At 38.5% G+C, this 24,687-nt stretch overlaps 1 protein-coding gene across 3 annotated transcripts in view; it reads right to left on the reverse strand.

Annotated features, from left to right (window-relative positions):
• LOC150078081 (dachshund homolog 1-like) overlaps nucleotides 1–24,687 on the reverse strand; it is a 265,261-nt gene that overhangs the window by 16,196 nt on the left and 224,378 nt on the right. For all 3 annotated transcript variants that reach the window (XM_090385378.1, XM_090385377.1, XM_090385376.1), the window contains 2 exons: nucleotides 14,062–14,145; nucleotides 7,037–7,177 (listed from right to left, as the gene is read on the reverse strand). In XM_090385378.1, coding sequence (XP_090241504.1) covers nucleotides 7,037–7,177; nucleotides 14,062–14,145 — 225 coding nt within the window. The remainder of the gene's footprint in view (nucleotides 1–7,036; nucleotides 7,178–14,061; nucleotides 14,146–24,687) is intronic.

A 24,687-nucleotide genomic window follows, 5' to 3' on the forward strand; every position in this document is an offset into this window, starting at 1 on the left:
CGAGCGAATATTTTTATTTGTCTCATTTATTATGCAGAAAGAGAGTATATTTGCCTACCGTTTAGCATTAAGAAAGTTCGAAATGGGGGTTATAAACGGAAATCAGCATAAAATATGTAAACTAACTTTGTGATATTTGTTACTGAGCACACACTTTGAGGAAACCGTAACGAAAATAAATCAATAATTAATACTTTCTCGGGGAATAGTTTTGGCAGAAACTGTGAGATAGTGTTGCGCGGAGAAAAAGGCAGAGATGCGAGGGTAAGGGGGGGGATAGGGAAAAACGAAAACCCTCGCCTTCTCTGTTGGTGGTTTTATGTGCGGAAGCTAGGGCAACATAAAAGTGAACAGAACGTTTATCACCCAGAACACGAGGGAAAGTTTATTTAATTTCAATCCATTCGTGTGCACGAGAAGAAACAAGCGTCTCTTTAACAGCACTGCTCTTAATAAAAACATTTTACTGTGCATTTAAATGGTGCTGCAGACCTATGATTTCTGGAAATTTCATTTTCTAGGCTAGCAGAGAGGAGCGTGCCATCCCTGCGTTTTATTAGGAAGGAGTGGGATTCGATAGCATTACTGCCTTTGTGCATGCCGACACCGAAGGGAAAGAGTGAGTATCGGAACCGAGTATGGTACAACTATTAATAGAATTTCATAGCCCCTGTAATATGTCGCTAGTGAATGCAAATGGAACGGAGCGATTGGGAGCGTGGCGCGTGCAACAGAAGCGAAACCGAAAGCCCTGTCAAAAGCTTAAAATGAAATTGTCTGAGCCAGTGGTATAATTGAGTCTCTCCTACAATCACAGAGGGCGTAAGCGTGCCAGATGGTAACAGTTTGAGACTTTTGCAGTTCGATAAATTTTTTTATGCGTGTTGGGGGATTGCTAAGGTATCTTACAATAGACACGTACTTTATTAAGGGAACGTAAATGCGAAGCACTTATCAATTTTTGAAAATAGAATCCTTTCTAGTCAATTGGTTCGCTGCTGCGACCCGATTTGACTCGGTTTTAAGAAAGGGAATCGCTGATGAGAGATCTGTTCAATAATTTATGGACAGGAAATCAATTCGTTCGTTCGGTAATCTTTTTTTTTTTGGGGATTTGTACGCATTTCGAGTGGAATTGGCATTTAACCTTCAACTCATTGGTGAGGTGCCAACAAATGTGGAAAGTGGTACTGAAATTCTTAAGAATTTTCAATTCGCATTTGTGATTTTATGGTCCGTACCGATCAGACAAGTTCTATCGATGATCCCAACCCGAATCATCCGAACTCCGATTATCCGAACAAGTAAATTTATTGATAAATATTTTTAACAATATTTTAACCTTTATTGTTAAAAATGCTTTAATATTCGAAAAAAATCCAATTGAAAAGTGATTTTGTTCTTTGGAAACATCACCCAACCACTACCGATGAAAATATTAGAATTATGGAGCAGTCTCGGGAAATTTAATTATTAAAAAGAACAATTTTTCTGTCCTCGGGCTTTTTAAAAATTGATTTTGAATTTACAGTATTAATTAACACGTTTTTAACTATTTTGGCGCAATATGGCCCAAGATACCGACAACCTAAATACACGTAGATTGTCTTCCGTGATAGTGTAGTGGTTTCGCCACTTATCACTTATTTGGAGAGAGATCTGTGTTTGATTCTCATCGATGACTGGAGGAATATCTGAAGTCAGTCCTTTACGATTGACTGTAGTTAGCTGATCACAGTCAGAGGAAATAGGGGTTTCTCCCTAAGTCATTTCGTGCAAATCGGTCATTATACACCTTCATTTGATATACAGAAATATAAATTGAGGTACAAGGACCTACAAGACAAGCACATAGCACAATGAGCCACTGATCTTACGAAGTCAACATGAGGTGATAGTCTATAAGCCTTCTACTCTTCTTTCCTCAAGTTCAAGCAGCACTAATCATCTCTGGAACAATTTCTTGAAAAAATTGGGGAAAGCCTGAAAATCTTCCTCAGTCTTAATTAATTGAGCCTCATCGCCTTCAGTCAGGTGAGCAAGATTTGGACTAGAAAATAAAAATTCATTTTTGAGATCCAAGTACTCGTGATAATAATATAAAACATGACGTCTCCAGAGCCGTGCAGTAACACGGCGACCTTTTCTACAGACGATGCACATATACGGATATAAGATACGCTTGGGAACCATTATCATTATAATAATAGTACAAGAAGAGCAGTGAATTTTGATCCAAGCCATTTGTAATTATGCTTTATTCTTGTCTCAACCAGCCTTGGCATACATTTTGGAAACAGAAGTTTTTGGATAAAGGACGAAACATATCTAAAGTGAAATGAGCTGTTAGCCACAGTACTTTTTTATGGTGGCTCCCAGAAATAATTTATCTCCATCTATAAAAGAATATTTAACCGGTTCTCCACAAATATAAAAAGTGTCAGCCACAGTACTGACTGTTTCATGGTGTTAACACGAGACTCCAGCACTGTATCTGTAAATTGCGTGTAGCCCTTGCAATCGCCGTCCTCCTCAGGTCTTTTCCACGCCTTCCGGTGGAATCCCGTCGACGACGTGGGGAAGTTTTACGCGCCTCTTTTACTACGTGACAGAGTTAGTCGTTTCAGGCGAGGATAGCATGGTTTTTCCTCCCGGAAACTCGGATTTTTCTTTCAGCAAGCAGGCAAATCGACTACAGCAAATTCAGAAGCAGTTTACAGGACATAATATGTGTGTGTGTGCGCAGTATGGTAAGAGTCATGCGCCTAAAACAACAACAAATCGTGTGTGTGTGTATATATACTATGGTCACTTTGTTTATTTCTGGCTTGAAAACTAAAGTTTCTGGGAGAAAAACCATACAACACTTATTCTATATCGATTAACTCGGCCGCAGAATTAAAAATAAAAACTTCTAGTCATAGAGGAAACTTGAACCCAGACGTTTTCCATACGGTGCAAGAAATAGCGGTCGTTCCTACCACGAGGGCTAATAAAATTAAATTGTTTTATTTTTATTTCTAAAAAATATGCAAGAGCGAATCTCTAGTTACAATTAAGAGAAATAAAAAAACAAACAAACTCTGCAATATATAAATAAAATCAAACATAGAATTGAACATGAAAATAATGGATAAACTACAAAGCAAAACATTTAAAAGAAATTAAAACCTTTATATAAAACTAAATCATTGTTTTTTAAAAATAATTTGTATTTAAAAATTAATCGTTTTAAGAGATAAATACATAAAAAAATAAAAATGGCGTTCAGATCTGAAGATTTCGTTGGCCACTTCATTGGGGAAATGTCCCCACTATGAATAAAATATATCACAGTTTCCATATGGAGAAAAGAAGTTTATTCGTTCCAGTTTGTTTTTAGTATTTCTGCCTGGGAACTATTGAGATATCAGTGTAATGTATCTGTAATCTGCTATATTCTGTGGTTGGTTTGCCTGTTTGTGGGATGAAAAATCCTGTTTCTGGGTGATAAAACTGCAATCTCCTCCCAAGACTGACTAACTCAGCAACAATGTGAAAAAAAAAAATTCCTTTTTGAAGGAATTCCAATCCAGACCTGTTTTTTTTTTTCATAAGTTCGAAGGACGATGATTGTTACTATACATCTAAGGTTCTTGGATCTTCTATATAACTAGTAGTCAGTTACGTCTTTTAAAGTTGTACGCCTCGATAATACGTTAGACATCATACCTGTCCACACCAGCAAGACCACCTCTTCCACAGCAGTCCCATTCCATGTTTTCTTAATGTTTATAGGGCAGGCTTCTGGTTTCTCTCTAGACATATCCTCATCTGAAGAGAGAAACAGGGACCCGAAACTACCACATAAACATCAAGGACAGGTGTTGCTACGGAGAAGAAATTTTGTGATCTGAGCAAGCATAATGTTCAACACATATTTTTGTTGTTGGTGGTGTTCATACGAATGTTTATTGGCACAATGGTTACTAAAGCCAAGATATGCCCATTGAGAGGTTGCAGGTACAGCAAGGCTACTTGGAAAGCTGCGTGAAATTAGAATCTTTTAATATCATCGGATCTGTTTAAATAAATCAAAAAAATCAACCAGGCTTCCATCATTCCTTTTAAGTGTGTTAGTGTCAAAGATGATGGCAACTCTACCATCATTCGATAATGATGGTAGAGTTGCCTCCCGAGCATTGAGATGCTAACCACAACCGAGAAGAATGTGTTTAACTGTGAGTTAAAACATGTGCAATGAAGGGGAGAGGGGGGGGATTTATCTCTTTCATTAACAGATAGAGATGCAATAAATGTATCTGATCGACATGTGCCATAGCTTAAACAACTTCCTGTCAGTTTGGTCTAATAGGGTACGTTAGTGATTCGTGTTTGCCAGACTGGAAGCTACTAATCTCTGCAAGTTATATGAAGTGGATAGCAGCTGGATCATTCAGTTCATTTCCTGGGAAGCCAACATACTGTGGGATCCAACAGAATTAATGCACATACGTAGCTACACATCTTCGAGAGAGAGAGAGAGCTCTGACTCGTGTGAGGTAGGGAAAAAATACAACAACCCCACGTCAGGACTTTTAAGGGTGTAGTACGCCCTTAAAAGTTCTCCACGCACACTCCAAAAAAGATTATAATAATTGTCCAATATTATCTCTAAGCTGTTGAAGTATAGGGTGGACAATGATAAATGGAGCTGTATTTCACTATACTGTAACGCCTCTGTAAGAATATAAGCGAAAAATCTCGTTTATGGAGAATCTCGGCCACTTCTCCAAACTGTTTTGATGTCGGCAATGAAATATTGGTAAGTTTTTTTCAAGTTTTCCTTTCTAAATAAGGATTATACTACTTTTCAAAACACGCCTGTACAGAGAAAGAAAAATTTACACTTATACGCAGGGCAAGAGAGGCAGAGAGAGAAAAGGGAGTGGACTTACCATGATTCAGTTACTGTTTGAAGTCCAGAGATAAGAAGAAAGGCATTACGCCAAGCGTGTTATGCGAAAAGATAGTCGGAACGCATTTTTTTGGCAACGATGGAACCGTAGGTACAAAATGGAACGCTGCCAACGTACAAAAACTTTCATCAGGCTACTAAACTAAGCGAGAAAACTGCAAACAAGCAGCAGGAAAACCTTTCGCCATTTCTCCTAGTTAGGTCTCCATACTTATCGGGCAAATGAATAACAGGGTCCTTTTACAATGACTTTAACGAGGGACATAAGTCATGCCATGACAGTCCTGAACATACATGAACGGCGGAAACGCATTATTTAGTGCTTTCTGTCTTCTGCTCTAGCACACACACACACACACGCACGCACGCACACATCCATACGTACAGACAAACGCTCGCTCTTTCTCTCTCTCTCATTTCTAGGATGCTGCAACACCACGCGAGCTTCCCGCGTCTCGTAGGCTGTGTCACGCCCGATCAGCCCGGCGTTTATGTCCGCAGAAGTATGCCACGTCATGCCATTGAATATGGAGTTGTAATATCCCTAAATTACTTCTATTCACTGGGGTCCGTGCGGCTCTCGCGCATAAAACGGAGCCAATCATATTTCACCGCTTTTTACGAGGGAACAGTAAAAGCTTTATTTAGATTCCTCCACGAGAGTTTAATGCATCCTGTTTTGCGAACAGTTACTAAGTTGGCTTTTTTTTTTCTTTTCTTTTTCTCGTTTTGAGAGCGGGACAGAATAGAGAGAAAGTGGGATATATCGAAATGGATAAACAGGAAATGGTAGCTATTATTGAATTTTGAAAGACTTTGTTGGCTAATTGACGATCGACAGGAGTCCATTGACGATCACAATGGACAGTGGACTCCTGTTTTGGGAATTTATTCAATTGTGACATTCGTACTAGAAAATTCAACTTGTCCCATAATAGTTTGAGCACCATAAGTGCTTAATAAGTGCCTTCAAGGCAAATACTTAAGTTATCTGACGTTTTCACAACATCTTCTATTGTAAAATAGTATTAACGAAAGCCGCTGAGACATTTTAGTCTCTTTGGTTGTTTACTTAGTAAACAATGGATGAGCGTCAACTGAAATTAAATTCCGAATTGAAGGCTGTTGAAAAAATTAATAAAATACGCATAGGACTGTATGATTTGTAAATTCCTAGCATACATAATTCACAGATCACTAGAGATCTATAAGCACGCTGGAGTCACGAGCTTCCATCCTAGGACAGCAACAATCTAAGAGTAATCATTAGTGATATCCCTTTTCGCCCAATCTGTGCATATCATTTAATTTTTGTTTCTTAATGTTCATTTTGATGATTTATTCATAAGTTCAATTCTATTTCAGCAACATAATGGAATATGTTTGATTGACAGATCGAAACTATCTGTAGCCATCATATTTGCATCAGAGGAATTTTGATTTTATGTGTGATTATTTCAATTTATTGTCATACGATGTACACGGTTATCGCTAAGGTACTTTTAATCGAAATTTGTGCGATGATCACATGTTCATTGTCAGAGATTGACAAGATGTTCGAGATAAGAATAAAGAATATGGTAACTGACTTATATCGAGGTCTCCACCTTCTCAGATTCCTTGAGGACCTAAGTAAATTCTTGAGAATATTAGTTTTTAACTAAACAAACCTTGGAAGTTGGAAAGCCGAATCCTGAATGCTCTAGTCATCAACTACACATTGCATATGGTTGGTAACTGCATAGTGTAGCTTAATTATTAAAAGATCCGGGTGGATCAGCGATGCAATGATGGATATGTCTACAAATCCCAAATTCGTTTTAATTTTTGACGAAAATTCCATCGGGTCAAAGCAACTGGATTTTCGAAAAGATAAATTTTTCATCCAGAACCGAGTTATAAAATTTACAGACGCAGTTGCCGTGACACAAATTGTAAATAACCCAATCTTTCCTCGAACTCGCTCTCCTTCCTGTCATACACCCTTTCTGTAGCAACCTTTATTAAGTGTTGACAAATTTGTTTTTTAGATTTAGATCACCATAAAAACAAAATAAGCAAAATACTTTTGTTTCTTACCGTTTAAGAGGCGAAGTGTTTCGGCTGAGGTGCTTCGTAGCGCTTCTTCATACTGGACCCGCTTTTTCATCTCGTTTTCTAACTGTTCCTGAAACCTACGTCGAGACTTTTTCTCTTTCTTCAGCCGTTTTTGGTAGAGTACTAAAAATCAAGACAAAACGTATATTTTAATTTTATTACGCATTGTATAACTCACGAATAAAAAACACTCGGGTGTTTATTTATTTGCCTCAAGAGGAGGCAAAATTAACATATTACTTACAAGAACGAAAACATTCACAGTTGGTATAACACGCCAGCCATCTGATCACAAATAAGTATTACAGGAGGTCCTCAACACCTCCAAAAAGCTAAATATATCCAATTGCTTCTCTCATCTGGTTCCAAGAGTAAGCGAATCCCAATGGAGTCACGCGTATTGCCATAAATAAGATTACTTAACTAGTCAATTCCTATTCAGTTTTCTATTAAGGTTCGTCTAGCACCCCCTAGCGGCTGCTGTTTAATTTCTTGCCTACCCCAATCCATTCATTTAATCCGCTGATGACGTTTACGGGACTCCATCTTTTTCCAGCACCCCGCCGTAAACGACAAGCGGAACAGATTAGCCTTCGGGACGGAACATACCGTGTTTTTTTATGAGTTCTCTCTGCACAACGAGTGAATTATTACCGGGGAGTATGATGACGTCACGTACCGAGAGGAGGAAGAAGACCCTTTAAATTTTCCAACTTATTCCAATGTCTGTCGCTGTCTCCATCCTTCTATGAGTTCGAACGCTGCAGTTTTTAGTGCGTTGGGGAAGATATTCGAAAGGGGGAGGCGTATATTTGCTTTACGTGAAGGGAAGTGTGTATCATTGTTTTGCGTTGTCCACGCGAATACATTTCTGCCACTGTGGGGAGGTTTTTACAGAGTTGGGTTTTACGAGTTGTCGAATTTTATTACAAATTTTATTCGCTGACAATGGTTCTGTTGTTTTCGTGCGGAGTGGGAGGCTTTCTGCGAAGGTTTTCTCCTCTCGGTTGTAAGGAATGATGTATGTACAAGATTTATTTTTTTTTTCACTTCTTCACGTGACAGCAGTGGAGTTGCCGAACGATTTTCACTTTATATTATTGGTGTAATCGAGGAGGGCTTTTGGCGTTTGGAAAATTAATGCTGAGTTACCAAATTTGTGCGATGAACACAATTCTTGAAGAAGGAGGGGTTTCCTCCACATTCTAAGTAAGTCAAGGATATATATATTTTTTGTTATTGGCTTGTTAAGAAACATGGGCATGCGAAACTGATGGTTAGTAGTCAGTGTCATGGCTGAAAGGATAGTGGCAAGTTCTGTTGCTAAGCGCATTGTTTTCTAGTTTTCGTGGGTGTATGAGAAGTAGACTGTGGTGGAAAGTGTTGTAAATATCCAGATTTCCAAAGGAGATTTAGAAAACTCCAGAGAGGATATTACAAACCACAAGGGAAGTCAAGATATGTTTCTTCAAATTGTAATTTTGAGCACGGAGGATGAAAGCATCTATTCTAGGAGATTAGAGGATAATGTGACTTAATCCTCCGGTAAAGCAAATTCTAAGCTTTCACTTCCTCAAATGAAATAACGACAAAAGATTTATCGAGTTAAAATTCCAAAAATCGTTTTAATATTTGCGGACCAGTAGTGTTTAAATATCTTTTGACCTTTTCACTTAATTAAAATAAAATTAAGAGAACTGGTCCAATTTATTTACTCTCATTAATTTCGCTATTTATAGTCACACATAAAAGAAGTACAATTCCATGATTGACGTCACTTAGGTAATCGAAACAGTGCAGAAGGGTATTTTCACGTAATTGTTCCAAGGCTACCTGTAGAAATTGTGATAAATTAGGTCATTCGGCAATTTATATAGAGTGACAGTGGTAGGAGGTGCTATAAAGAGACCATAAGTTAGATAAATGATTTTTTTTTCAGATGTAGAAAAAGCAGGGGGAGGTATTATTACTTAGTTGGTTAATCAGGAAGCAAGGGAGGCAGTGAAGTTGCTGAATAAGGTAGAAACTATAAATAGAAGAGGAAAAAGGTTGGTATAAAGGAAGCAGAGAAAGATAGCGACCGATCTGAATCGGTCTTAGTTTAAGAAGTCAAAATCATCCAAAGAAGAAAGGTTGTAAAAGGAAGTTAACTTAAACGCTTCAGTACTTTGTATCCTGTATAATTAATAGTTCTGTTATCTCAAGAATCTATTGGTTACTAGGATTTTCATAATTCAGTGATGGAAAATTATCTGCAGTAGATTCGTATGTTTTCACAACTTCTTCATAACATACACTTTGAAAATAGCGTACGAATGGAAAATAAAAGATAAAATTACATTTATTACTCTGGTTCTGTAAAATTGGTTGGTAGTGGATTGCAAAATCGACAGTTCTAACTCGATGTGGTAATTTGAACAAAGACCACCTTGTTGCGAGATGGCAGATTTAAATATATCCTTTCTTGGGATATCTCGGTCTTCTCGTGTTCTTTAAATTTGATTTGAATCGGTCAGAAAACACCAAAGGCGTCTTTACACCCTTAACCAACAGCGGCTACTGACCTTTCACCGTGTTTCGGATAAAATATCTTCAAAGGTCACCTTTCATACGTGTATCACTCGTGTTTGTTCGTGAATACCTGGATCACAAAAAGAACTGTGGATATCGAGTTTCGAATTTGAGTCTTGTACTATTTTCATTTACTTGTATATTTAATGGGGACGTTTCATACGAGGATTTTTTTCTTACGCTTAACTGGGCAACATTTTGTAAGGGGATATACGAAGGTTGTTCAAAAGGTTCAATAGAATGGCAGTTGTTTCTTAAAAACTTGGAGGATATTTGTCATTCATTATTATGGAAGAAACAAAGGTTCGTCACTTTGATCCAGAGGTCAAACGATAGTCCTGATACCTATCTAGCATACTCTTGCAGAAATGTCGATTTAAAAGAATGGGAAAAACAAAATGTAGTATGCAATCCTGGGTATTCAGAATATGAAGGTATTTTGGTAGGATCCTCCCGAAAATGGTTGCAGATATATATATAAAGCTTGGCTAATATGGACTGAAAGGTATAAAAACTGGGCTGTTGATGATTGGAAAGCTGTGATGTAGTCTGGCGAAACCAAATTTTGCCTATACTTTCTAACGATTCCAGACATCACGAGAAGGAATGAGGCATTTCATCCAGATTGCCTGCAAGGTATTGTAAACGGTAGTGATGGGTCAGTGATACTTTGAGGATGTTTTAGCTGTTATGAACTTGGTTCCCCTACTTGATATGCCAACTGGGATGAATCAGATTGGCTATACAAATATTCTGGACGTTCAGGTTGCATCTTTTAATGAGTATTTGAGGAATTCTCATGATTTCGATACTCCTGTATACTAGAATGACAACTATCCGGTACACAAGGTCTCGACTGTTTTAAATTGGCATGAATAACCAAGTAATCCTAAACCTGAATGAATTACGGACTCTATTTTTTTCAGAATGTACTAACATCGATATAAACTATTTAAAGGGCCTAGTTGAAATCCCTATCAACAAAAATTCACGAAGCGATTCGTGTTCAGGAGGGGTTATACATCATTAATTGAAAAATCACAGAGGTAACTTGCTCTTTTGTCCGGCGTCTGTATTTTCAACCATTTTCGCTTTCTCTTTCTGCATGCCCTCGAATGAACACAATAAATAATGATAACCATGCGTCTGAAATGTGAAATGCTAATGAGAGAGAGAGATGGCTCTTCCATTACCAACTCCGGAAATGCAGTTATAACAGTGCCTATTTTCAACTGTCCTTTCCGTTTGGTATAGCTTAACAGATAGACAGATAGCTGGAGAGAAAGAGAGGATTATACAACAGTACTGAATAGTACTAGAGACATGTTCAGAACTCAACCCGACAGAGGCAGATGTCATTGGCATTTTATGGGATAAAGCCGAAGAGAGTGAGCGACAGAGAGACATAGCGAGAGAAGGAGGTGGAGAGGGACAGTGAGAATCAAGCTGACAGTGATTAATGACCTCGCAATGCGCTCGTGCTCGCACACACACACACGCTCTGTAGCGCGCCCGCTTTTGCTAGCCTCTTCCTGTTCAGCTCTGGACTAACGTCTACTTTGGCGTTTTAGAGCCTGCGGTCCTGTTGGCCAGCACTCGATAATTTACACTTACTTTATAACAGAGAACAAGCCAGCACGAGATTGCCAAGACTTGAGCTAAATTTGTGGATTAGAGTGGGTGAGAGCGATCGGCAGAGAAACAGAAAAAAAAAGTCTTGTCTTGGAAGTAAACTTTTTATATCTAATATCAGGCTAGCGACTGTAAACATATCTCAGACGGGAAAAATTATGGCTGAAAGTGCTCTGTTCTGGCACGTGGAAAGCATTAAGTGTAGGTTTGGACGTGACCTTACGAGGAAAAAAATAGAAAGGAACGATTCATAGATGGTGTTCAGCCAAGAACTGAGAAAGTTAAACTTTCCGATCATTTGCCAGATACTTCGCTATCTCGTGTTGATCTGAAGAGTTGTGCAACGGAAAAGCCCCCCTCATTCCACTTAGTGTGATAGGTGGAAGAAAATTTTATCCATAATTCGCTTCCAAACAACACAGCTATTTTCTTTCGCCAGTAATTTCTTTCATTTCTTCGGCTGATGGTGTCTAATGTAGCAGAAATCAAAGCTGTCGTGCAGTTTATAGAAAGTTCTCTACAGAAGAAAAAAAAACACATCCCAGAATCTCTTAATTCTTTCAGAAACTTTTATTGGCACATTTCTACACACCGGAATGCATAAGAAAGACAAAATACAGCTGCACACAAAGGTACATACATCGAGACTTTTGTAAAACGACCGAAACTCTGGCAGATAGCCAGTTTATGGGGGGAAGCAGTCTTTACAGGGGGGATAGAGACACGCGATGGCTTCCTGGTGCATCATAAATACTGTTTCTGATCTCTAGTCCCCGTAATATCCGTGTATGTGTAGTTAAGTGTGCAAAAGAGGCAGAGAATGAATTTTTAAATGCAACCAATTCCCTTCTAACAAAATCACGTGTTTCGCATTTTTCCACACAGTCTCTGACATTAATCTTAACAGAACTTTGTAACAAAGAACAAACACCATCTTCCACTTGACAGCAAAGGATTGAAAATCGGTAAAGAACATATACGATAAAGGAAAGTCTCTGAACGAGGGTATTTTACAATATACCCCGCAAACACCCATTTTATATTAAAATACAACAATGTGGCCTATTAGAATGGACAAAAACCAGTTATGTTCGTTCCCATCTTTATGTATGGCCATTATAATGTTTTCTCTCTCTTTGTCTCGTGTTTTTGTATCCATCTTTTATCTCCCTCGCGGTTCTCCAACGAAAGATGCCCACGTTGTTTCTGTCACTGCCTTTAAATAAACAAAAAAGGGCCCGTTTCTGTCCTCTTCTGTATCCTTACCAGAGACTGATATCGAATAAGACAAAGGTGTACAGAAGGAGTAGGAAAAAAGTCCCATCCGAGTCATACATCACCAACAAGCTGCAGACTTAGCCCCCAAAAAGACAGATAGGAATTTAAGTGCATCACAAATATCTAGAGGCAGCGGATCGACGGACCAGAAAAATATCGGGCCTCGTGGTATGATAGATGACGTTTGGGGGTCGATCGCTGCAATGGGCGTGCTGGAAAAGCACGCGAGGCGTCGCTGTGGCATATGGGCAAAGGTTGTGCACTTAGAACTGTATGCTCCTATGTTTTCCGCCGACCGTCGGCTATGAGCGATTGATTTGCTTTCCCGTCCCCTTACTTCCCGCCCCCTTCACTGGGACATTCGATTACCCCATTATTATTTACAGAGGTGAATGGAGAGAGAGGGAAAGTAGAAATGCATTGTCATGTTATAGAGTGCGTGGGAGAGGGGGGAGGAATCATCGGGTAATGTGAGACGCAGCTCTTAGCGAAGGTCAGCCAAGCTCACTACTAAAGACACATTCACCAGACGTTTATTTGCTATGTTTGCAAACGTTAAAGATACCCTGGGAAATGGATTTTAGCGAGGCATACGCAGTAATGCGCAGTTACGATCGTTGGATCGAGAAGACGGATCGCAAGTTGGTCTTTGTTTACTTCGGTGGGGAAACTGAAGACAAAGCCATTTTTAATTTTGTCTTTAAAAGAATGAAGCTTATGTAATCAGCGCCTAACTAGGTTCGTTATAATTGTAAAATGTTATCGAGTTACTTTGGTAGATTTTTTTTCTTTCTGTGGATTGGAGAAGCTGTGGAGCAAGGTTACTTCTGTCTTGTAGGTTGGATGGTTTGGGTTTTCGTGATGCATTAGCAGCATTTTTCGCTTTCATGGTGCTGATATGTCACATAACAGCTGGAAAATTGAACTCCTTATCCTGTTGAGAGTCCAAATACTAATCTTACAAATCTTTCATAGGAGAAAGATGAATGAGGAAACTTCGAGCTCAAAGTTCCATGCGAGGAATCTCCACTTCGTACATTCAAACTTGCGAATTTAATTCCACTGATTCATTATATTTGATGTTTTCTAGTTTATTACTATTAGAGACTGGATTTAATTAATGAGGCGCTTTTATTACACTTTCATTGTATACAAGAGAATCATCCAAAATGATTTCGACTTCCTTTTGTTGATATGTGAAGAGGAGAAATATTTATTATTTTTTAGGCTGGTTGATGACTTCCGAGCATGTAATTCTTATAATTAATTATGTCTTAATTTAATTTATATCTCTCTCTTTTTATTTATTTCACTAGCTTGTCGTTTAATTAATTTCAAATCAAATTTTCAAGCGCTTAATGTAATTATTTTAATTTAATTTTAAAGTATTCATGCAATTCTTGTATTAGATTATGCAGTTTTTCTTGGCTTTCGAGCTTAAAGAAAATAATGACATCTTATACCGCTGTTGTTTTTTTTAGTTACTTTTTTATGAGGTGGGAAGGTTAGACCAATTGAGTACTCACTTCTTGTCCGCTGCTCTTCGAGAAGTTGCTTCTCTAACGTCTCTCTCAATTCTCTTTCTCGGAGGACTTCCATCTTAAGTTCCGCTGCAAATAAAATAAAAAAGCAATATAATAAAGGGAATTAAAATGATAGAAAGCAATGGCATTCAGGCATTTGACAACTGTACTTCGCAACGTGACACCTGTTCATTAATGTCGCTGGCAGAGTTTCCTCTTCGCCCTCTAGCTGGCTGTCACATTGTGACAGTTGTCGGCTATTTACTGTATTGAGGTATTGCCTGAGGACTGACAATGATATCGATGTCAAATTAAGGAAGAGAAAGTAGGAGTAATTATCATTTACCGATTCGATAATGGCTCGTGGAGGAACAAAGATCGAAAAGGAAGTACTCAAATGACTGGAAGGAGTAATAGAAAAGAAAAAAGAGTCTGTCTGGATTACATAGCACGAGTTGTTTTCCTCTTTTATTAAGGAAACAGAAGAAAGGAAAAAAATCCATCCGCGATAGAAAAAAAAATTGAAAAGGAAAGCGAAATGATCATGATACGCTAGAAAATAATTTATAAGGAAATTAGCAAACTAATTTCTACTGAAAGTGATTGTCAAAGTAAATTAGTACGCCCTGTTTTGCACTGGCGTTGCTCAATAGGTATTTGATTAATTTTCTATAAACAGCAATGGCTGTTGTGGACGAGATACTAAGCAGTGAAAGGAAACGTCTGTACATATATTTAAAATGTGGGCAGAAAAGTATGAATGGATTCGTCCATCGAAAATAGGCATATATTAAGCAAGTTGCAAAATTCGCTTAAATCTGACTCCGCCATTCTAGATGGCTGAGTCATATTTATCAATGGCTGAGCCACCACGCATAAACGAGAAGAAGTAACTATGTGATGCAAGCTATTTCCTTCTAATAATTTTCCTCTGAATATATACAGTATTCCCGTATCAGCAGGACAACGCTCCATGTCATACTCCTCGCCCTGCTTTGAGGACACGAGCGTCAAAAAGTTGAATTGGCCGGCCCAGAGCTCTGATCTCAAACCTATAGAGAATCTGAGATGAATTGGATAGTCAGATGCGTACGAGGAGAGACTGTCCACAAACAGAGCTGACCTGGTCGCCTCTTTGAAGGCCGAATAATGGAAAATATCCCAGGACATTTACAAAAACTGGTGGAGTGTGGTCCCGCAGAGACTGGAGTCTGTCATAAATTTTCAGGAAAATTTGTTAATTTTCCTGTAAATAAAGATTATTTTTTGATATGTAGGTGTCCGGATATTAATGGTAGGGCACTGCACAGATTTTTTCTGTTACAGGATCCAAAGGTCTTATGTTGCTTACGATATTAATCCTCTCTTACTTGTAGTGGATAAAAGATTAGGTAGAAATGATAATCTTTATTGCAACATTAAGATAAAATAGAACTATATAAGCAATTCATGTTGCAATCTAACCATTCCGGGCTGAGGTCAAAGGTTCGGACAGTGGTCCGGAATATAAGTATTTACCATCTCTTTCTCTCTCTCTGTTCAATTTCGTACATGCACTGAGATTATGCCTCCCCAGACCACAAGACCACTTCTCTGTAGTTTTCCGTTCTTTGATATTTACGGGGCAGTTTCTTGTTCCATTTATCTCCCCCTTGAGATGTGGATACGTCAAGAATCGCACTATAGAATAAATCTGGTCTCATCTATGACCATCATCGGACCACTGCTCTTAGATCCAATTGCTATTTTCATGACACCAGCTGACACGGGCTCTTGTATGCCATGAAATGAGAGGAACACATCATGGGTCATGATATGTTCTTCTCATCTCTTCTAACCGTAGAAGAGATGAGAGGAACATCCGTAGGCTGTTGGATACATTTCGAAGGGTGATATTCTATTCAATGAGTGCTGTAAACTAGTTAGATATTGTAGTTACTGTGGCGTCCTCTTATGTTGTCTAGCATTTAGACCCAGATATCAGTCATCTTCCGAAGTTGTAACTCTAGGCTCACCTCATACAGCTCTCTTTTGCTTCCTGGAGCTGACTCCACAATCGGGATATCAGATTTGGGTGGATATTCGGGAGCTTTGCTGCCTCCGCCTATGATTGGCTCGCATCTGTTCTGCTGATCACTAATGAATCACATACGGTGCCTTTGGACCATGAAGCGTTGCTCAAAAGTGACCAGCATCTGTGTACAATCGACCTGAGTGACGTACAACTAAGATATATTTAAAAACGTCCATATCAGAACGATCTGCATACGCACAATTTCAGCTAGATTTTCAGTCTAGTGTGCAAATTGGATTGTACTTTTAACTTTTCTATCAGTGTATGTCAAGTCCACTCGATTTACATACATAATACAATAGTAAGAAATATTTGCGCCTGAAAAAGGCTTTCAAACACCTATAGTATCAAACCTTGTAACTCAATTAAGCAAGGTATCTGTATTTTGCTTTAGCGGCCAGGGGAGTTTCCTTCCCCTTCCGTCTTGCCACGTTGCTGGTCACTTATCCAATAACCTCGTCCTATTCTTTATTTTTGTATTTCCGTCTCACACATTCATTCTTTCTGTATCTTACATTCCAGAAGAAAGTACATCTCTAAGTCCGCTCTCCAACAAAGCCCTGTCTTGAAAAACTCAGTGGTTGGGAGAAATCGGCATTTCCTTCCATTAACACATCTCGAGTTCGAATAAACATTTAATGTTTATCTAGCCAAACATCTTGACTCTGATGACTACCAAGATTTAGAGGCTGCATGTAAATCACGAGGAAGTCTAAGGACACGTAAAATAGCCAGGTGTTAATAATTTGTCACGAGATTTAGCTAATAACGCAAATGAATATTCATGTGTTTGGAAGAGGTACAACCTACATGAATATATTAAAACTTGCAACGCGTTAAAGACACGATAATGAAAAGATCTATAATTAGCGCATGCGCCCTAATAAAAATTCTATCAATGCAAATAGAAAAGAACCGAGTATTATTTTTTTTTCTAATGCAATTTAAACACGTTGGTAGAGCGGACTACATTTGGGGATACGCCTATCATTTATTGGTGTAATCGGTGTGTAACAAAGATCATATGATGTCAGAATGGGCGGGGTTCGACTGCATTGAGACATGTTAATTTTATCTCGTGTCCCGTGTCTGGCATTCAGGAAGTTAGGGACACGCAACAATCACAGTTGCCCGACCCCGCCCCTACGCAGTAAATGATTCCAGCACTCGTTGCAATTACGGTGATTGTCATTTTCTGGGTGTAGGTAGCTACAACTCGTTTTACGTGGTTTGTGAAAGACAGCCATTATTTACTTTATCAGAAGGAAGAGCTGCTCGCGATGTTTGTTTTGAATCTCCAGTTCAGACATGTTTGAGTATGCAGCTGGTCGTTGACAAATTCGTTTTTCACCCGCATTGCGGTGGTGATTCTAACTGCAGTAGCCAGGGTCAATCTTTAGATCGTTGTATTTTGCGATTTAGTGGAGATACGGAAAGGTCACGAGGCGTTGGCATATAAGACAATGTCAAAAAAACTGCACACGCTCATAATTAAACATTAATGACCCTGGATTTTTATCTTTCGGACTACTTAAAAGGAGTGCCACTGTATACATTAACAGCCTAAATACATTGGAAGAATTAAAAGTCAATATCGAATTAGAAATTTCAACCATAACTGTTCAAACGCTGCAAGTATCTTCTTATTCAGGTTCCGTGTTCAATTTGAACGTTGGAGACCAACATTTTCCAGCCAACTCTGTCTCTTGCTTTGTAAAATACTTATTCATAAGACTCCCTGTCCATTTTTTTTCTGTCTTCCTTTTGCTCTTTCGCCTTTAATCTTCCCTTGCAGGATTAATCTCTGCTGGTCATATTGTGGGCCTCTTATATGCCCGAGGTAGGCAGTCTTTCTCTTTGCAATTGTAATTAGTAGTGTCTTTGTGGTACCTGCCCTTTTAAGGGCCAGCTCATTGGTTACCCGATCTGTCCACGGAATTTGGAGCATTCGTCTGAGCGTCCACATCTTGAAGGCTTCCAGTTTCCTGATTTCCGCATGATATAGGACCACCCTATATGGTCTCACATCCATATAGGAGAGTGCTCCATGTGTAGCATTTGGCCATTCGATATCTTTTCTGGAAATCCAGTTTCGTGTCACAGAGGAAGTTCTTAAGATTCTTAAATACCTCTTTGGCCATGCCAATTCTTCTTCTAATTTCTGTGCCTTGGTCATTATTATTAGTAAAGATCTTCCCTGGATATTTAAGTATCATCAAACATGGTAAAAGAGTTTGTTTATTTTTCGGGCGAGGACACTTTCAATATTTATTGCAATTTCTATTATAATTATGTTTATAAATAATAATTGAAATAAAACTGAAAATATATGCGTTGTGTCTTTTGAATCAACTTGCATTACCATTACCTCAAAATGTGTCTAATTTGTTCCTTTTTTTAACGCTTAGACATTTAAGTTTTTTTTTTTTTTCAACATTAAGTGTTTTTATCAGTAATGGCTTCGTGGGGACTGTTGTGACATTATAAATGGGGGAAGTTTAACATCGAACGTTGTAAAGACTTCGTTTGAGAAAAACGAAGTTCAACAACTCGCCTGAACAACCTAAAACTCTTATGATCTTATCTACTCATCTAGGAGTATAAACAGAAAGATTTTATTTATTTATTTTAATCCAGACCTAAATCCGATTGGACAACTTTGAAATAAACTGGAATTCTCGCTCAGGGCGCTACCAATACGCCCTCTTCTACAGCTAAACTTAATTATTACCCTAAAGAAGAAAAAGACACGAATTTCTTCTGCAAGAAACTATAAGATGGAGAAAAAACAACAGGCGGTTCAGAATTCTTCAATATACTCCTCTTTATTGACTCACTACATAGAATGATTATGGAGTGGGTAGGCTTAGTGGAATGCCCTTGAGCAGCCTTTTGTTTTTATCCTTAATACAATCAAAAAGTTTTTAATTATGAATCAATTAAAACTCTTGTTCTTCTAAACACACTGATGTTCTAATACTTTTAGCAGGATGTGCATATTCCGCTTATTTCTATATCGCGGCTCAATGGTGTATCTCCAACCATAAAGAAAGATATTATTGTCTTTTGTGGATGCTGTTTTCATATATAGGCGAGGAAATTGCAAGTTGTAAACCGGTTTTCTAGAGTTCCAGTGTCGTTCTACAGCCAGACAGAAGGAGAGGTTCATACACTCAAAATAGCAGAGCATAAACGGATAAGTGAGTGAGTTTCGTTGGCTATTTTTTTCCATATGTGGGAAGGCAGTCTATTGTACAGTTTCGATCGCAGTGCTCTCCTGTAGGCACACCACCGCGTCACCATGTTTTCAGAATGGCGTCTACATGTCAACGGGAAGGTAGGAATTAATCTCTTTAATTACCAATAAGCCTTCTTTCCCTTTAGACCGTGGACTTCACTGTCGGTACAGGAGAAGTTCGAAAAAAATTGCGAAAAGAGGTGCTGGGATGGTTCGTTGAACAATAAGTCTTGATTCTTTACTTTTTTTTTATGGAGACGCGTACATGGGTTACCAATAAAAGCGCAGCTTCCCCGTAAAAGACGTTTCTCTGCATCAGTGATTTGGATTAAATAGTTTAGTAAATCACTGTATTAGCGAAACGATTTTTAATGCTATTTTTCCTCATTTACTTTATTGCTATGGTAAACTGCTAGTGATGTGCAAAAGAATTTTTAATATATACCATTCAAAATGCCATATTTTGTAGACTATGTATCAAATGCTTTCTCCTCCCAAATATGCAAGTTTGATTTCGAAAATACATTCTTACTAAAACCTTGTACGAAGTCTAATAACCTGAACTGCTTAGCTCCTTAGAGATTAAACTTAAATCAGATTAATCTCAGGAGTTGAATGTGAATTCAGTACTCCATCCCCTCTGAAAGGTTTCTGATCTCTGATCTGCACTATCTAAGCCGAAGCAACTCGACAGTGAATAGAAAAATAATATACAGAATTATAACCTTGTATAATCCCTCCATAAATAATAATTAAAATTGAATTAATCTTTCTCATTCATTATCGGGTATCTCTACAGATCTCCATCCAGCTTCATTAATTGATTTCTGCAGAGCTATATAATACCGTAAATAATATCCCCAGCAAACGATACAAATTATATCTATTGGCACTTTACAATATTCTGCTTTCTCAGCACAAAGAGAAAACACACGACTGTTCTCAAAGGTGGCATTGCATCCAGTGGAAAATTGAATACTGACAATGCAGCATAACCACATCAACGAGAACCTCTAATGGCATTTGACCAGTTATTAGCTTCGCAGTACGAAATTGGCAAATATAATCTTAGACAATTAGACTGGATAATTACAGACCTCTATCAGCTATGCTTAAGTCAAACACACTGATAGACGAAAATCATCCAAATTTTAAGGCTTATAAACCTATCAAAATCAGCCATTTCAATCCATTGCAGGATGTAGGCCTCTCCAGCAACTTTCCAGTTCCTTCTGTTTTGAGCACACTGGCCATCCATTTACTACCCACAAACTCATGAATTTCATCTATCCATCTCTGTCGTTGTCTTCCAGGTTTTCTCCTAGCTCCTCTTGGGTACCATTCTGTTATTTTCTTAGTCCATCTGTTGTCATGTTTTCTAGTTATGTGTCCTGCCCAAGACCATTTTAGTTCTTTAGTTTTGATAAGAATGTCCTTTACTTGAGTTTGCTGCCTAATCTATGTGTTTCTCTTCTTATCTAACAGTCTGATTCCCAATATAATTTGTTCCATTCTTCTCTGTGTAGTTCTCGACTTCTCTTCCATTCTTTTGGTGAGTGCCCAAGTTTCACTTCCATAAGTCATGGTGGGGAGTATGCATTGGTTCATTATTTTACGTTTCAGACAAATTGGGATATTGCTCCTCAGTATGTAACTATATTTCCTGAATGATATCCATCCAAAATTTATTCTTCTCTTGACTTCCAGCCATTTAACATGATTACAGCTAATGACGTCCCAGATAAGTATATGACTCCACCTTTTCAATTACTGCTCCTTCAATCATTACATCCCTTTCTGTGGCGTACTTGTTCATCATTACTTTTGTTTTAGCCATATTCATCTTTAGTCCAAAATCCTTACTAACTCTGCATAACTGATTAAGGTTTTCCTCTAATTCTTTGGGAGCGTGGCTTATGACCACAATGTCATCTGCAAATAGTTTAGGTACTCTCCATTCACATTGACTTCTTTTTGCAACCAGTATAATCTTCTGAAAGCTTCCTCAAGGGCAGCAGTAAACAACTTTGGAGACATTGTGTCTCCTTGTCGAACTCCTTTCTCGATTTTAAATTTCCTACTGTCTTTGTCTAGTCTAATAAAGGAGGTAGCGTTCTCATATATTTTCTTCAAAATCATAATATATGGGGTATCTATGCCTTGTCTTTCCAATGCCCGAAACATTGCCTTATGCTGTATGGAGTCAAATGCCTTTTCATAATCCACAAACGCCAGGCATAATGGTGTTTTATATTCATTTGCTTTCTCCATTAGCTGTGATATTACGTGAAGGTGATCCATCGTTGAGAATCCTGTCCTAAAGCTAGCTTGCTCTTTCGGTTGATTCTCATCAAGTATTCTTTCTAATCTGTTAGTAATGACCCTTGTGAACAACTTGTAGATGTGGGATAACAAGCTAATTGGTCTATAATTTCCAATTTCTGATTTATCTCCTTTCTTATGCAGCAAAACTATGATTGCATTATTCCACTGCTTAGGCATCACACCTTTTCTAATGCACTTTGTGAAGAGCCTTGCCAGTATTTGTGTTATGTCTCCTCCTCCTCCCAATTTTAACAACTCTACAGTAACTTCATCTTTCCCCGGGGCTTTCTGATTCTTCATTTTCTTCAGCGTATGTTCTACCTCATCAGGAAGGATATCGGGTTTGTCGTATGTGTTACTAATTTGCGATCCATCTTCCCCACTGCTAGCATCATCCCCTCGCTCCTTGAATAATTCTCTACAGTAGTCTTCTGCTATTTGAATTATGCCATCTCTGCTATTTATAGTACACCATCGATATTCTTCAGTTTCAGTATGACTTGTCTTTCTGTATTACCGCTCATGGCTGCTGATTTAAGTCCTTTCTTTTCCCTTAATGCTTGTTCTACTTTTCTTGTGTTAAATTTTCTTATGTCCTCTCTGAGTCTCTTTCTAATGGCTTTGCATAACTCAGTATACTAAACACTGACGCCTTGTCAGTGTTTATCTTGCTCTTCATTTGTCGCCTTTAGTTCATCATGACAAGTGTTTCTTGACTAATTTTTTCTTTTTTGGATTTCTTTTTCCCTATAGGTTTCTTGGGCTTTATCACTTTCAGAAAGTTGTAATATTCCTCGTCGATATCTAGGTCCTGAGCAGTCTGCAGAAGCTCAAACTTGTTCTTAAGTTCCAATACGTACTGCTTTTTCTCCTCTCCTGTTATCTCAAAGACCTTTGTATTATTTACTCGAGTCAGTTTTTCCTTTCTTTTCTTACATCTATATCAAGTGTGCATCTTACCATTCTGTGATCACTTCCTACGTTTACCTTGCTCAGGACGGTAACATTATTCGCGATATATCTTCTGTTAGTGAGGATGAAGTCGATTTCATTAGTTGTTAATCCATTTGGACTCTTCCATGTCCACTTTCTGTTCACCCTTTTCTTGAAAAAAGTGTTCATTACTGAGATTCCTCGAGATTCTGCAAATTCCACAAGTCTCTCGCCTCTTTCACCAATTCCAAAATTTCCTATAGTTCCCCTTTCTGCACTGTTTTGTCTCTTTCCAACATTAGTATTGAAGTCCCATAATGATAGTGCAGTGGGTTTTCTGCTCATCTAGAAGACTCTCAATTTCGGTGTACATTTCTTCAACCTCTTCATCATCAGGGCTCGATGTTGGTGCATAAATAATTAACTTTTAGCTTGTACCTCTTAGAAATCCTGAGTAGTAGTCATTCAAAAGTACATCACTCTTGGTGATGTACTTTTGAATTCCAAAATGTTGTTTTTTACATCTTTATGGACCAGAAACTCCACCTCCATTCCTTTCACTGTTTCCATTGGTGTACAACAGATTTCCACTTGATAGACTTATAAGTGATTCATTTCTTCTTCTTTCAGCCAAACCGATGATATTTCAATTCACATTTTCTAATTCCTTTTCCAGCTCTAATAACTTGTCTTCACCAAGTTCAGTTTCCGTGCATGGCAGCCGGTTGATACCAAGAGATTCTTAGCACCTTCTGCTTCCATTCTGATCCTCTCGCTGCCGTAAGGGGGGGGGAGTGAAAGCCGTTGGGTATTGAGGGCCATTTGTTTCGTCGTGTTGTCATGTGCTGAAGGGTTTGGTCTTTTCCTCTTTACGCTCACCAGGCATCTTGAAGAGAACCACTCTACACGTTCGCTGCCACCTAAGTGACGTAACAGGGCTTACCATCGAGAAGGTGTGCATGGGTGGATTTTAGGGAGGCAGGCCAACCGGACTTCTCCTAAATCTTCTGAAATAGAAAGATATTGGATCCATCAGTGTTTTAGACTGAGTGTCTGATAACACCCAGAATGCCTGTTCCCCTCTAAGCCCTCCTATATACGTATAAACGTAAAGCCGTATAAAATGTGACTAGGTGACTAGCAATGTACTCCAGTTTGTTTAGTTCCTCCTTGAATTTATTTAACCGTTCACTTCCACAAAAAACAGGTGGAAGCCTGTTTCAACAATCAACCACCCGCTGAATGAAGGCAATCATCCTTCCTCAACTTTAATTCATACCCCCTCAGGTGTGTCAGCAAGTGGAAGAATGCAACTCACATTCAGCTAGCTCAATCCATTCAAAAGTCTTAAACACTTCAATCAGATCTCCTCGCAGGTGTCTAGTCTCGAGACGTTGCAATTTGTAGAACTGAAGCCTTTATAGGTAAGAGTACCCTTTTGTTTCCTTCACCAATCTGATTGCCCTTCTCTGCACCCGTTCCAGCTGATCTACATCGTTCCAGAAGTGAAGCCTGCTAGAAGTACAGCAGTCAAGGTGCGGCATAACCATTGCCTCATACAAGGGAACAACACTTCCTTATCCTTGCTAGCAAAGCTTCTGTATATCATTGACCTAACCCAATGAGTTGCCCTGTCAGCTTGTCTGCACTTCATTTATAAATTCAAAATTTAAAAGATTAAAAAGGTTTAATAATAATCCGAAGATGACATGCGCACAGAGTGTGTACTTTAACTAACACCGCATTTAACTGTTGCTAAAAGCGGTATTTAGTTAACGTACTCAGGCAACTCGCTTTGGACCTGGACAGGTGGTTTGTCGACCATCTGTCCAGGTCTTGTACAGTATTGTATTATTGTCAAAATGATTAGTTATAAACTCCTCTGACTTATGTGGCCGTGCGAAGTATAAACCGAACAATTTTGCTGCTCGTCGCAGCTGGCTGGAAAAAGCGGCGAGGTTACAGTAGTACTCGCGATTGAGTTGACCGTGGCTCAAACCTACATGACTGCTAAATACGGCGCCAATATTGTAATGTGTATATATTGTAAACTTCTTCG

This window comes from Mastigoproctus giganteus, chromosome 11, assembly GCF_048544385.1.
Source record: "Mastigoproctus giganteus isolate SK-2022 chromosome 11, ASM4854438v1, whole genome shotgun sequence".
NCBI lineage: Eukaryota > Metazoa > Arthropoda > Arachnida > Uropygi > Thelyphonidae > Mastigoproctus > Mastigoproctus giganteus.